The sequence below is a fragment of the Bos taurus genome, chromosome 7 (genome assembly GCF_002263795.3).
Source record: "Bos taurus isolate L1 Dominette 01449 registration number 42190680 breed Hereford chromosome 7, ARS-UCD2.0, whole genome shotgun sequence".
In the NCBI taxonomy this organism is placed as follows: domain Eukaryota; kingdom Metazoa; phylum Chordata; class Mammalia; order Artiodactyla; family Bovidae; genus Bos; species Bos taurus.
This window is the reverse complement of record NC_037334.1, coordinates 6164647-6179195: the sequence shown is the minus strand read 5'-3', so window position 1 is coordinate 6179195 and position 14549 is coordinate 6164647. Positions and strand designations below refer to the sequence as shown.

The 14549-nt window shown below is 57.9% G+C and overlaps 2 protein-coding genes across 4 annotated transcripts in view; one reads left to right on the top strand and one right to left on the bottom strand.

The window, feature by feature from the left end:
• The first annotated feature begins 1917 nt into the window (after positions 1-1917).
• Positions 1918-3792, top strand: F2RL3 (F2R like thrombin or trypsin receptor 3). Its single transcript, NM_001076138.2, is given in 2 exon segments — positions 1918-2051; positions 2339-3792. Coding segments are annotated over 2 exon segments (1140 nt in total). The 5' UTR covers positions 1918-1945; the 3' UTR covers positions 3373-3792.
• Positions 3793-5101: 1309 nt separating this feature from the next.
• Positions 5102-14549, bottom strand: part of CPAMD8 (C3 and PZP like alpha-2-macroglobulin domain containing 8) — a 100882-nt gene continuing 91434 nt past the window's right edge. For 2 of the 3 annotated variants that reach the window (XM_002688549.7, XM_015471929.3), the window contains 7 exons: positions 14197-14284; positions 13358-13432; positions 12263-12368; positions 12064-12174; positions 10998-11207; positions 10357-10474; positions 5102-6148 (listed from right to left, as the gene is read on the bottom strand). In XM_002688549.7, coding sequence (XP_002688595.2) covers positions 6127-6148; positions 10357-10474; positions 10998-11207; positions 12064-12174; positions 12263-12368; positions 13358-13432; positions 14197-14284 — 730 coding nt within the window. In that variant the 3' untranslated portion in view covers positions 5102-6126. The remainder of the gene's footprint in view (positions 6149-10356; positions 10475-10997; positions 11208-12063; positions 12175-12262; positions 12369-13357; positions 13433-14196; positions 14285-14549) is intronic. The other variant, XR_807592.4, reaches the window with a different exon arrangement.

The following is a 14549-nucleotide window of genomic DNA, read 5'->3' as shown; positions in this document are numbered from 1 at the left end:
TTTACAGCCACTACTATGCCTTTTTTTAAGCATAAAATTTTAAGCATAAAAATTAAGTTTTTATGGGAAGTGATGCACAGTGCACAAAGTTCCAATAGTACAAAAAAGCACACAGAGAAAAGCAGACCCCCAAGTCTCTCTGAAGGCAGCCGGCCCCCAGCATCCCCCAGGGGGTGCCTCCATGTGGCTTGTCGTTTTTCTGGGACAGCCGCCCTGAACCATCACATACTGTGTTTGGGGGCCCTCTCCTGTGGGACAGGGCTGTTTCCATGGTGACTAGTGGGGGAGGGGGAGTTATTTATGGGCACCTCCTACACCCGCCCCCACTGCTGGAAATTTCCCGGCACAGACGTCTTCCTGTGCGTGTGTATCTGCCATAAATTTCTAGACACAGAACTCCTGAGTCAAGCCACCCTCCTCAGGGCGGGGAAGAGCTGCCCCCGCCGCCCCCAGCTTCCCCTGAGCAGGCTTCCTGCTCTCTCCTGGAGGGGCGGCAGGGGGTCCCCGTCCCCACTTTCCTGTGCGGTGAGAGTGTCCCCATCATCACTGGTCACGTGTGCTGTGAGACGCAGGCATGGGGCTGAATGTGTTACTGGTGTTGGAGGAAACTGCTCAGAAATGAGGGAGAGGCTCCTGGCTGTGACCCCTGCTCCCGCTGAAGCTCCCCAAGCCTCAGTATCTGCCCCCCCAACCCTGGGGCTGGGGGCAAGGACCTCGGCATCTCAGCCTCCAGCTGAACTGACTCTATCATGGACTGCTTGGTCATTTCCTGGCTGGTCCCTGTGTCCCCAGCTGTGTGGCTAGATTAGGGCTTGCCATACCAGGACACCGTCTCATCCAATCCCCTCTCCAACCCCGAGTTCTTCTTTCCTCCCCACGGTTCCCACAGGATGCCCCTGCTCCCCGACCTTGCCCCACCACTGTGGCCCAGCCCTGACCACACAGAAACCAAGAACCCCTAGGGCGGGTCCGCCCCAGGGTAGGATGGGATAGCTCCTTCTGAGGTCTGGAGGGGGATCTCATTCAGGAGAGAGGAGCACCTTCCCCTCTGGGTGGGACATGGAGAGGTCTCTGGGGTGAAGGCCTGAAGGAAAGGGAGCTCGGGGTGCTCTCTGGCCTAGCTGGCTGCCTCCCTCCAGCTCAGGCACGGCCGTAGCCCCTGGTCACACCTGGGACCCCAGGTGGAGGGTGGGCCCAGGACAGGAAAAGAAGGGGCTTTGAGAAGAGGAAGCAGTTCCCTCCCAGAGATAGCCGCCGCTGGGCTCCCCTAAGACCCCCAGGACAGTACGTGGTCAGCACTGGGGGCTCTGGCTGAAGACCAAAACCTCCTCAATCCTCAGCAGACCCCAGGCTCACCAGGCTTTCTGCTCTCTCCATCTTCCTCTGCATCTACCTGAGGGCTTGTGTTGCGTTAAGCAGCATGACGTCCGGCAGCCCCCACAGAGGGCCAGGGGCATTTACGGGGGGTCCACTCCCCTCTTCTGACCTCTGACCTGGTGTCCTGCCTGCCAGAGCCAGGGGTGTGGATTTGGGAGGAGAGGGCTTCAGGAGGGGCCAAGAGCTCTTGATTGGGGGGTAGGGATGTCGTGCAGAGGGCTGGTTCCAAGAAAGGGAGGGACGTGGTTCCAGAGGGCTGGAACCGAGATGTGACTGGCCAGCAAGAAGTGGCCACTTGGCCCCCGGGGGCTTCCTGGGCTGGGCCGGGGCTGGAGGTTCCATCTCACTGGCTGAGCACCTAGAGCCGGAGTGACCCCAGCTGCCCAATCTCCTTAGGCCAGGCCTGGGGCCGCCCACCCACTCGTGAGGACAGGGGCTGGCTTATCTCACACGGCCCTGTTAACTCCTCCACGGGCACTCAGGAAGTTGGGGGTGGGGGTCCAGCCAGGCAGGAAGACCGAGGTCAGCCGGCCACAGCCCAGAGCAGCGAGCACCCAGCTCCACCAACATGTGGGTACTCTTGCTGCTGTGGCCTCTGGCCCTGGGGTTCAGCCTGGGTGACACCCTGACCCCCATCGGCTTTGAGGACACGGGGAGCGCAGCAGAAGGCGATGGTGAGTGACCTCGGGCCCTGCCTTGGGACTGAGAGGGAGGTCGCCCAGAGCCAGCAAAGACAGCGAACTGGGGGTGGGGGGGGGGGTCTTCCAGCCCAGCCTGGAGTCCACAGGGGCTGGGGTTGTCTGTGTCCAGCTCTGTCCCGGGGGCTCCTGAGAACTGGGGCCCACTCCAGTTTCTCAGGAGGTAGCACCATCCAGTCGGGAAACCAGATGAGGGATCGGTGGGTGGGGGTTAGGGGTGGTGATGCTTCTATCCCCTTCCCTCTGGATCGCTCTCCCCACAGACATCACACAGAGGCCCCACCCCCGCAGCTTCCCCGGCCAGCCCTGTGCCAATGACAGCAACACCCTGGAGCTCCCTCCCAACTCTCGGGCCCTGCTGCTGGGCTGGGTGCCCACGAGGCTGGTGCCTGCGCTCTATGGGCTGGCCCTGGCAGTGGGGCTGCCCGCCAACGGCCTGGCGCTGTGGGTGCTGGCCACGCAGGTGCCCCGACTGCCCTCCACCATGCTGCTGATGAACCTGGCGGCCGCTGACCTGCTGCTGGCGCTGGCGCTGCCGCCACGGATTGCCTACCACCTGCGGGGCCAGCGCTGGCCCTTCGGCGAGGCCGCCTGCCGCCTGGACACGGCCGCACTCTACGGCCACCTGTACGGCTCCCTGTTGCTGCTGGCCGCTGTCAGCCTGGACCGCTACCTAGCTGTGGTGCACCCGCTGCGGGCCCGCACCCTGCGAGGCCAGCGCCTGGCCAGCGGGCTCTGCGTCACAGCCTGGCTGGCGGCGGCTGCCCTGGCGATGCCCCTGGCGCTGCAGCAGCAGACCTTCCGGCTGTCACGCTCTGACCACGTGCTATGTCACGACGTGCTGCCCACCGGTGCCCAGGCCTCCTACTGGCGGCCCGCCTTCATCTGCCTGGCGGGGTTCGGCTGCTTCCTGCCGCTGCTGGCCATGGTGCTGAGCTACGGGGCCACTCTACGCACGCTGGCGGCTGGGGGCCGGCGGTACGGCCACGCGCTGCGGCTGACCGCGCTGGTGCTGGTCTCCGCCGTGGCCCTCTTCGCGCCCAGCAACGTGCTGCTGCTGTTGCACTTCTCAAACCCTGGCCCTGACGCCTGGGGGGACCTGTACGCCGCCTACGTGCCCAGCCTGGCGCTCAGCACCCTCAACAGCTGTGTGGACCCCTTCATCTATTACTTCGTGTCTGCCGAGTTCAGGAGCAAGGTGCAGGAGGGGTTGCTCCGCCGGGGACCTGGCACGGCCACGGCCTCCAGGGAGGGCGGCAGCCGGGCGACGGGGACCCGGTCCTCCTCACTCATGTGACAGGCCCTTCACAGGCTGGATGAACAGGAAGGGAGTCATTCTGGGTTGAATAGGGTCCCCTCCAGATTCACATCCACTGGGAACCTCCCAAGTTGAGCTTATTTGGAAACAGGGTCTTTGCAGGTATGATTAGCTAGAATGAGGTCACACTGGAGTACAGCGTGGGCCCTAAATCCAATATGACTGGTGTCCTTGCAAGAAGAGGATGTAGAGACATACAGAGAAAGCCACTTGACAGCGGGGGCAGAGGTGGGGTGACATGGCCGCAAGCCACAGACTGCTGGCAGCGACTAGAAGCAGCCAGGGGAGCAGCCTGGGGCAGTCTCCCTCGGAGCCCCCAGAGGGAGCAACGCTGCCTACACCTTAATCTTGGACTTCTAGCCTCCAGAACTGCCAGAGAATAAACTTCTGATGTTTGAAGCCACCTGGTTTGTGGTACTCAGTTATGGAAGCCCCAGGCAAAGATGGGGATTCAATGTAGTTTTCTGGGTCTGATCAGCTCCCTTGTGACTGAGTCCAAGGTAGGGATGCTGCCTTAAGACCTGCTGTAGGATCCCACCCAAGAGGAGGCTTGGGCCCCTGACACCCCCGGGGGCCAAAGCGGCTGGGAGCCCTGTTGGCTGTCCTTCTCATCCCCAGAAGCCAGGCTCCAGCTTTGGGATGGGCTTTATGGCTCTGAGGCTCCCACCTCAGTCCCCCAAAGCCTGGTGCAACCCATCTTGGGAGCTATGGAGTTCAGCCTCCTGCTGTGACCCTGATTACCAGACATCACCTCCTGCTCCTCACCTGTGGTCTGATTCCTCTCTGTCAGCTCCCCAGTGGAGCGGGTGGGTGGGCAATAGGAGTAAGATTTAGGGTGTGCACCCAGGCTCAGGGGGCTGCAGCTCTGCAAACCCCACCCCCAGCCACTTGAAGGCTGCTTTGAATCGAGTTGGGGGATGTGGAGGGGCGACCGCAGCCCCAGACACGCACACACACACATACATAACCTGCTGCTTCCCACCCAGGCGGGCAGCGCGGGGCAGGGTGTCGGGAGCCACTGAGGCATCAGCTGTGGGGGTAAGCAAGCCATCCCCAGAAGCAGAGGGAATGGGCACCATTTCTGGGCTCCCCATTGAGTTCCTGTCTCAGGTCTGGGGAAGAGTGACCAGCCCCAGGACACACACACACACATGCTCACCCACGTAAGTGGGAGCCTGCGGCCATGTGAGTAATGTCAATGAAGCATATTGTGTCACTAACCTGGTGTGAGGAGGTACTGGAGCATCCCAAGATGTTACCATTGGGGAAGTTGGGTGAAAGGGTACGTGAGACCTCCCTCTGTTGTTATGTTGCTGTTGTTTAGTCGCTCAGTCGTATCCCACTCTTTGCCACCCCATGGACTGTAGCCCGCCAGGCTTCTCTGTCCATGGGATTTCCCAGACAAGAATCCTGGAGAGGGTTGTCATGTCCTTCTCCAGGGGATCTTCCTGACCCAAGGATGGAACCCACGTCTCCTGTATTGACAGCCGGGTTCTAAGCCCCCATATTGGAATGATTCTTTACAAATGCACTGAATTTATGATGATCTTGGGGTTCAGGTGTTCCAAAGCCTCCTCCCCATCCTCCTTGGAAAGGCTGGGCTGTGGATGAAGGGATGGAAGCAAAGGGCCAGATGAGAGCCGGCTTCAGCCCCTGGAGCTGCCCCTCAGCCTCCCCAGCCCACAGGAGGTTCAAGCCTGCCAGGGACTTGAAGGAAATGAGCTTTTATTACACCAGCAGCCTCCATGGCAAGTGGGCAACAGGGCCTTGGCCAAGGGAACTGTAACCCTGTAGGCTGGTGGGGGTCAGGGATCAGCACTGCATGTCGGGGACCCCCAGGCTGGGCCGCCCCCTCAGGGTCTCCGTACTGTCCCGAGATGAGCTGTGTGGGCTGAAATAAATACCACCGCGGAGGGAGAAGACAGGCCAACACAGGGGAGGAGCAGCTCGGAGGCAGGTCTGCGCGCATGGCTTCGGTTGGTCCGGAGCTGGGACACCCTCCGAGGTTGCTAGTGGGAGTGACAATCCTCCAGCTGGGGTCCCGGGAGAGCAGGGGTTCAAGGGGTGGTGAGGTCCAGAAGCAGGAAGATGAAAGTGCATCTTCTTAGAGCCCAGAACTTCCCCACAGAGCCTGGTGCCATCCAGACCTAACATTCAGGGGGCCCCTGAGGCAAGATGGGGCTGCAGGGGCTGGGACAGATCTGGGGCAACTTGGGGTTCGGGTCCTGGGGCTCAGCAGCTTGGGTGGCCCAAAGGGAGGCTGGGACTTCTGCATTTTGGAGAAGAGGGGCCTGTTTTGTTTCCAAGTTGCTGACGCTGTGTCCGAGACTTGGCCAGAGTTGTGTCCCCTCAGAAACAGGCCTTTGGCCACGAGTCCTTCCCAGAGATGTCCCTTCTCTGGGGAGCAGCGTGTCAGGCTGTGAGAGCTCCTCCAGCTACCCAGCCTGTGGGCTACGGGGTGGGGCGCCTGGAACTCCAGCTGCAGCTGGGGAGGAGGGGGAAGGGGCCTCCAGCCACCCCACTGACTGTCCTCCCTGTTGAGGTGGGGGCTGGGCCCCCGGGAGGCCCACCATCCATCAGGGTAGGTCTCTGCCAGTCCACGTATCGGGTTCGACTGGAAGCAGGGGTCACCTGGGTGGGGTCTACCAGCCCCTAAACAATCAAGTCTCCTGTCGCCAGCCCTCTTTCGGCAGGTAGAAATCACGGCCTGATCACGTCTTCCAGCTTGGAGTTTTAGGAGGAGAAGCCACTCTGACTGATAGGAGAGAAGGGAAGATGCCTGTGGGCTGCAGGCCTTGGGGGAGGGGCTGTGGACCCCTCCCGCGCACTGGCCGCCAAGGGGCACTCAGGATGGCTGCTTCCACCCACTGACACAGGAGCACCCCCCTGGAACAGAGGTGAGGGTACATGGTCCAGCCAGACCCCTCACAGTGGCGGGATGGGGTGCTCACTTTTGGTAAGAATGAGCATAGCTTTCGTGGGACCACCGTTCAAATCGAGAACGTATCCGTGGAACTCGATCAGCTATGAGAAGCCAGGAACTACTGATCTGACACCAGCCATGGATGCGCTGTCAGTGGTTCACTTTTCTCACTCACTCTACTGAGTGAGAAAAAGCCAATCTCGAAAGGCTACATACCCCGTGATTCTGTTTACAAAGCAGCCCTGAAGTGACAAAATTATAGGGTGGGAAGACAGATGAATGGCTACGGGGAAAGCAAGGTGGACATGGCTATAAAACAGCAGCTAGAGGGATCCTTGAGGTGATGGGCTGTCCAGGAGCTTGACTGCAGTCATGATTACAGAAAGCTACCAGTGCTGAAAGGGGCTTCCCTCATGGCTCAGCTGGTCAAGAATCTGCCTGCAATGCAGGAGACCCTGGTTTGATTCCTGGGTTGGGAGAAATCCTCTGGAGAAGGGATAGGCTACCCACTCCAGTGTTCTTGGGCTTCTCTTGTGCTGGTAAAGAATCAGCCTGCAATGAAGCAGAACTGGGTTCGATCCCTGGGTTGGGAGGATCCCCTGGAGAAGGGAAAGGCTACCCACTCCAGTGTTCTGGCCTAGAGAATTCCATGGACTGTATAGTCCATGGGGTGGCAAAGAGTCGGACATGACTGAGTGACTTTCACTTTCACGTGTGCGGGAACTGCAGACTCAACGGCCGCCGAGTACACGTAAATGTGGCGAAATGAGTGAGAAGGGCAGACTGCACTCACGTCAGTTTCCGGGTATGACACTGTAACTCGAATTCTTGGTCATGTTACCAATGAGGGGAACTGGATGAAGGGCACCTAAAGCTCTCTCTGTTATTTCTTACAATTGCCTGTGAGCCTACAGTGGCTTCAAATTTTCAAGTTTAATAAAAATCTCCCCTTCCATAATGAAAATAAAAGCAGATCTGTCTCAGAAGACACTGGAAACAATGGGCAACACCTGGAAGACTTTAAAGGTGTTATCATTCAGTCGCTAAGTCGTGTCCGAGTCTTTTGTGACCCCGTGGACTGCAGCCCTCCAGGCTTTTCTCTGTCTGTGGAATTCTCCAGGCAAGAATAGTGGAGTGGGTTGCCATTTCCTTCTCCCGAGGATTTTCCCCACCCAGGGATCGAACCCGAGTTTCCTGCATTGATAGGTGGATTCTTTACCACTGAGTCACCACTGTGCTGCTGCTGCTAAGTCACTTCAGTCGTGTCCGACTCTGTGCGACCCCACAGACGGCAGCCCACCAGGCTCCCCTGTCCCCGGGATTCTCCAGGCAAGAACACCGGAGTGGGTTGCCATTCCCTTCTCCAATGCATGAAAGTGAAAAGGGAAAGTGAAGTCGCTCAGTCGTGTCCGACTCCTAGCGACCCCATGGACTGCAGCCCGCCAGGCTCCTCCGTCCATGGGATTTTCCAGGCAAGAGTGCTGGGGTGGGGTGCCATTGCCTTCTCCGGAGTCACCACTGTACATATGACAATTATAGCATGAGGGACGGGAGGGGACAACACATGGACATAACCAGCTCCAAAGTTGCTACGTTTTGGCGAAATGGTTACCATACTCCCACCAAGTAGGCTGTGAAAAGTTTAAAGATGTATATAGTTTGGTTCCTCAGAGCTACCACGATAACTGAATTAAAGTGGAATTCTAAAAGATATTCAATTAATACAAAAGAGGGCATGGAGCCGACTTCCCTGCTGGTCCAGTGGTTAAGAATCTGCCTGGCAACAGCAGGAGACATGGCTTCGATGCCTGTTCAGGGATCTAAGATTCCACAGGCTGCGGAGCAACTAGGCCCACACACCACCCACCACCGCTGCTGCTGCTGCTGCTGCTGTATCGCTTCAGTCGTGTCCAACTCTGCACAACCCCACAGATGGCAGCCTACCAGGCTCCCCTGTCCCTGGGATTCTCCAGGCAAGAACACTGGAGTGGGTTGCCATTTCCTTCTCCAGTGCATGAAAGTGAAAAGTGAAAGTGAAGTCGCCCAGTCGCGTCCAACACTTTTCGACCTCATGGACCGGAGCCTACCAGGCTCCTCCGTTCATGGGATCTTCCAGGCAAGAGTACTGGAGTGGGGTGCCATCGCCTTCTCCCCACCCACCACTAAGGAGTCCATATGCTGTAACTACTGAAGCCCGAGGGCCACAACTACTGAGCCTTCAAGACACAACTGGAGCTTGAAGAGCTTCCGTGCTCTGCAATGAAAGAGCCCCCACACTGTAACTAAAATCCAATGTAGCCAAATAAATGAATTAAAAAAAATTTTTTTTAAGAAATTTGATTAGGAAGGAGAGAAGAGAGAGAATGTGTGAAGTGGAGGTGGGGGGAAAGAGGGCACGGAAGGGAAAATGAAACAAAATACTGCAGCAGTAACCCTAGACCCAGCTCCACCAGTAATTACACGCGTGTGAACTAAACCCAGTGCCTAGTGCAAGACGGTACACCCTCAAGTCTCCAGGACTTTGGTGAGTGCTGGTAGAAAAGTTTTCCTACTGGTTTGCTGAGTGGGAATATAAACCAGCCTTTGCCACCAGCATGGGGTGGAGAGACCCTTTACCACCCAGGAAGGCAGGGCTCTGAGGCGTGCCAGTGCAGCCAGTCTCCAGGGCCTGGCACTTACCTAAGCTGATAGATCAACCTGTTGTTTAAACCACTTGAGTTGAGTTGGCTCAAACCAAAAGATTTGCCTCCTCCAGGAAGCCCCTTCCCAGCCTCCCCACACAGAGCTCTCTGGTGACATTTCCTCCATCCTTCCCAACTCCACTTGGGCTCCTCTGAGCTCTTTGTCACCTCAGTCTCAAATTCCAGGCTTCCGTGTTCATCTTGACACTGTCCAGCTGGAGCAAGAATCTGGCTAACGTATCAATTTAGCCAGAACCCCATATCCTCCATATTGATCCCTCTTGATATCTGATTGGGTTCTTCATCCTGCCCTGCTCCTCCCCATCTCTCATGATCTCTCAATCAACCTGGCCTGCCATCAGCAAGAATAAGGTTCAGTCTCTTTAGCTAGAATATCCCCCCTCCACCCCCTATTGTTTCCTCTCAGTAATTTTCCATTCACTAACTCCCCTTCCCCACTCCTTGGCTATGCTTACTATGCTCAGTCATGTCTGACTCTTTGCAACCCCACGGACTGTAGCCTACCAACTGCTCTGTCCATGGGGATTCTCCAGGCAAGAATACTAGAGTGGGTTGCCATGCCCTCCTCCAGGGGATCTTCCCAACCCAGGGATCAAACCCAGGTCTCCCACATTGCAGGCAGATTCTTCATCAGCTGAGCCACCAAGGAAGCCCAAGAATACTGGAGTGCGGAGCCTATCCCCTCTCCAGGGGATCTTCTCGACCCAGGAATTAAACCAGAGTCTCCTGCATTGCAGGCAGATTCTTTACCAGCTGCGCTACCAGGGAAGTGCTCCTTGGCTATAAATTTCGCCCCCCACCTTTTTTTTTTTTTTTTTTTTTAAGGTGTGTGTGCTTAGTTGCTTTGCTTAGTCGAGTCCAATTCTTCTTGACCCCGTGGACTGTAGACTTCCAGGCTCCTCTGTCCATGGGATTGTCCAGGCAAGAACACTGGAGTGGGCTGCCATTCCCTTCTCCAGGGGATCTTCCCAACCCAGGGATCGAACCCAGGTGTCCTGCATTGCAGGCAGATTCTTTACCGTCTGAGCCAGTTGGGTACAATTTCAACCCCACTGCAAGACTCCATAGCACCCCCTCTTGAAAAAAACATTCCTTGCATCATGAATAACTTTTTTAAAAGGGTGAGTGGGTCTCAGGGACAGGTTTGTCCTGAGGTCCAGTCCTTGGGAGGGCTTCTTAAGCTCACCTTATACATATAAGCTGCTCTCTGATATGCACTGAGTGGATGCAGGTCAAGGGAGAACAGGTTATCCACCTCATCCCCCAAAACCTTGCAGGTCGACCCTCCATCAGTAGCTTCCACAGTGGAGGGAGACTGGGGGCAGATTCAGCTCTCACCTGTCCTCTGCTTCCTTATCCAAGTCCACCAACTCATGGCCAGCTGCCAGGTGCCCGGTGTCCAGGGGACCCAAGTCATACTCGTAGCTGTACAAGGCCAAGGCTGGTGTCGGCTGCTCTGGAAGGAAGGACTGAGTCAGTAGGGAAGGCACTGGAGAGAGAGGATCTGAATGACCAACAGCCCAGGGGGCTTGAGGAAGGATGTGTGGCCCAGAGCAACAGATAGGAGGTGAGGTCACAAGGTGGGGAAGGGGACACAGAAATCAGAGATGGGGAGACTCAGAAAAGCACCAAGTTAGGATGGGGCTGGAGAGAGACTGACCAAGACAGAGGAGATGCAAAGGGTTCTTGTTGCTAAGACTCTTGCAACCCCAGGGACTGTAGCCCAATATGAGATTTTCCAGGCAAGAACACTGGAGTGGGTTACCATTTCCTCCTCCAGGGGATCTTCCCCACCCAGGGATCAAAAACGTGTCTCCTGCATTGCAGGCAAACTCTACCGCTGAGCCACCAAGGGAGCCCAGTGCAAACGGACCCAGACGCAAAGAGGTGATGAGAGGAGATGGCACGATGGAGAAGATGGAGTGATACATTCCGGGATGAGGTGGAGCCCCGAGGCCGGCCCTGGGGTGGGTCCTCACCAAGCGCGCAGCGGCCAGGGGGCGCGGGCTCCAATCTCACGCGGCGGCGGCAGGCGGCCTCCTGCAGATGGCAGGCGCTGGCGTAGACAACGCCGTCGGAGCCACACACCGGCTCCCCGCTGATGCTGCAGGCGCGGGCGCAGCCACAGCGCGTGACTGTCACCCCCTCCTCCGGAACGGCCACGGGACCTCGCTCTTCAGGGGACCAGCCTGGCGGGCGAGGCGAAGCTGTCAGGGCCCTGGGAACTCCAAGCTCCCCACTTGGCCCTCGCCTCTGCCTGGGCCTGGGATGGAGAAGTCCCTAGGGGCCAGGACCACGCTCCACAGAGTGGAGACAGTGCCCGGGAAGCCCTGAGCCCTGACCTGGTGGAATTTCACGCGAGTATTTGCCTAGTATTTATGAAAACAAAATTAAAAAAATAAAACTTTTGAACTAAATGCAATCTAAATTCAAGAAGTTTGGAAAATAAAGAAAAGGGTTCCCAGTAATTCCACTCCGCCCTTCGCTGCCGCCAGTCTGAGCTCACGGCTTGGGTCCCTGGATCTGCCTTGTGGGGGAGGGGAGGCAAGGGCTCCCTTCCGGGCCTCCGGCTTCTATGCCCGCCCCGCCCACCCCGCTAGACCCCGCCCTCATCATTTCCCACTCTCCCTTGGCTCCGCCCCCTCACCCCTGCCCACACCCACCCCTCTAGGCCCCGCCCCTCCTCACTGCCATCCCCACCAGGCTAGGTCCCGCCCCCTCATCACGGCCCACACCCGCCCTTCCAGGCCCCACCTCTTCACTGCCCACCCCACCTCGATGGGCCCCGCCCTCATCCAGCTAGGACCCCGCCCCCTTCCTCTGCTCACTCCCACCCTCGAATCCCTCCTTCTTCCACCCTGCCTGCGCACTTCAACCCCCTTGTCTCAGGACGCGCGCCCTTGACCGAGCCGGGCCTTCCTCCTTTTACCACGCTGTACGCTCCCCCGCCTGACGACTCCCTCCAAATGGGCAGCCCTCCCACAGGCCCACGGGTCGTGTTGGGGTGGCGGGTGCTCGGAAGGGGCAGTGGCCTCGCGCACTCACCGGGGCCCTGGGCCAGGGCGCGCTCCACTTCGTTGCACGCAGGCCCCGCACACAGCTCCCGGGCGAGCGGGCTGCGCGCGCTGACATTGTAGAAGCGCGTGGCCTCGAAGGCTGCAGGACCAAGAGAGAAGGGTGACCAGGTGATGGATGACAGGGTGAGGGACCGAGCTGGGGTTGCGGGTGGCGGACGTGGGCCTACCAGGCTCATAGTAGTCGTACACCAAGATGGGCAGCGCCGACGTCCTGCCCACGACGTGCTCCCGGAGCGCCCGGAACTGCACGCACGTCAAACACCGGCTGGGGATCTGCAGGGGCAGCGGGCAGGCTCAGGCTTGGCTGGGCCCACTAGGGCTGGAGACTGAGCTTCGGCCTCTGTGCTCTATGATGCCCCAAAGTGTGAATGCAGAACTGGTTGATTGCGGGGTGCCCCGGAGGCGTGAAACAGAAACCCGATCTTATTTCGATTTTGTGGGTCCTTCCACCCACGTGGGAAGGGTCTCAGCTGGTCTTTCATCTCCCACACTCACCATGCCAGATGCCCTTCCTCCCTGTGTGTGTGTGTGTGTATACATTCACAGTCTTGCAATTGTGCAAGACAGGGTGCAACCACTGTCTGTAGAACTTTTCCATCTAGAAAAATGGTACAGATGAACCTGTTTGCAGGCAGGAATAGAGATGCAGACGTAGAGAATGGACATGCAGGACACAGAGCAGGAAGAGGAGGGCTGGACGGATTGGGAGACTAGGACTGACATAAACACACCACCATGTCTACAGCAGATACTAGTGGGAGGCTCAGCTCAGTGCTCTGTAGTGACCTAGAGCGGTGGGATGGGGGGCGAGGTGGGGAGGGAGGTCCATGAGGGAGGGGATATATGTACACATGCAGCTGATTTACTCCCTTGTACAGCAGAAACCAACACATTTATCCTCCAGAAAAAAAGAATAAAAGAAACGGGATCCCCATTTGCACCCACTGCTTATCCCCCCAACCCTGGAAACCACCAATCTGCTTTCTGTCTGTTCAACTCAGCGTGTTTTTGAGACTCAGAAAGTCAGTGCTTCATTCTGATGCCTGGATACTATTCCACACCCCTCCTAACTTTTTCACCAAAGCGAGCTGGCTGAGGCACAGAGCAGGCAGCCGTGCCAACTCCTCATGGATTGACTCTTCTGGTTTCTTTTTCTTGGTATGAGAGCATTGCCAGAACCATTAACAGGCCATGGCAGCTATGCCCTCGCCAATGCGGCTGCTGTGGAGGCCTCTGCCCACCGCTACCCCAGCCCGCAGTACCTCATCAAAGTAGAAGAGCACTCTGCGGCCAGCCAGCTCGTACCTCTTCAGTGCCACGTGCTTGTCAAGGAGCAGCTGGCAAGGAAGCCAGAGTCAGGATATGCCCAGCCCCTCTGACCCCAATACTCTCGTCCTCTGATCTCCAAGGGCCCAAGGTGGGCTGGACCCATGAGGAGCCGAGGCCCCAGAGGCTGAGGAGTTTGCCCACAGGCATCCAGCAAGTCCCCATGGGCTAGGCCAGGGAGGTGGCAGCCAACACGCCTGAGAGGGCATTCAAGGCTGAGTATCACTGTCCTGAGTGCCTGCCTCCACTTCCCTGCCACAGTCTCCCCTGATCAAGTCTCAGTCCCAGGCCAAGGCCCCGAGGCACCCACTGAGCCCTGCCACCCACCTGCTCCTGCTTCACCTGCACCATTCACCCCCTACCCCTATCCAGCGTGCTCCACCCTCCCCACATGGCTGACCTCCTTGGCAAGGCTGCTTCCCCTCTTGGTGACCATCTCCCCCACATGCAAAATGGGGCCGGTCTCTCTTTAAGCGGAGGGTGCTGGCAAGTCTCTGGAAGCACTCCCTGGCAGCCCACGTCATCCCCAAAGTGTAAACATCCTCAGTCGCATGGGTAACAACACAGATGGCCTAGTGAGCGACACCTTCTGGGGGAGAGACCCAACCCCTCCCCACCTGCCCCTCCGCAGATGGCCAGTCTCAGAGCACCAACTTTGCCAGGAGAAAGTAAGGCAAAAACAAAAGCACAACCCCACTTTATGAAGGGCTAGGAATCTGCAACCAGGGCAGGTCCACAGACCCTGCCCGGCCCCTGCCCACCAGCGCCCCCTCACCTGCTCCAGGCTCTCGACGTCCGCCCGGAACCCTGACAGTAGGGGCACCTCCAGGACCGCCATGTTGGAGGACCCTGCATGCAGCCACCTGTCGATGAAAGGAGACAAAGAGGGGCCCTTGAACTCAAGCCCCTCAGTGGAATTCATGGTCTGCTCTGTCCCTACAGCCCTCTAGCCTGCCCCAGGTCTGGCTGCACAGACACCCTTGGGGGGGTCACTGGTCATTCCATTTCATAGCTGAAAGACTGAAACCATATGGAAAAGGCTTTGCCAAGTCTTCTTGGCTTGACCCAGGTCAACCCTAAAGGAAATCAACCCTGAATATTCATCGGAAGGACTGATGCTGAAGCTGA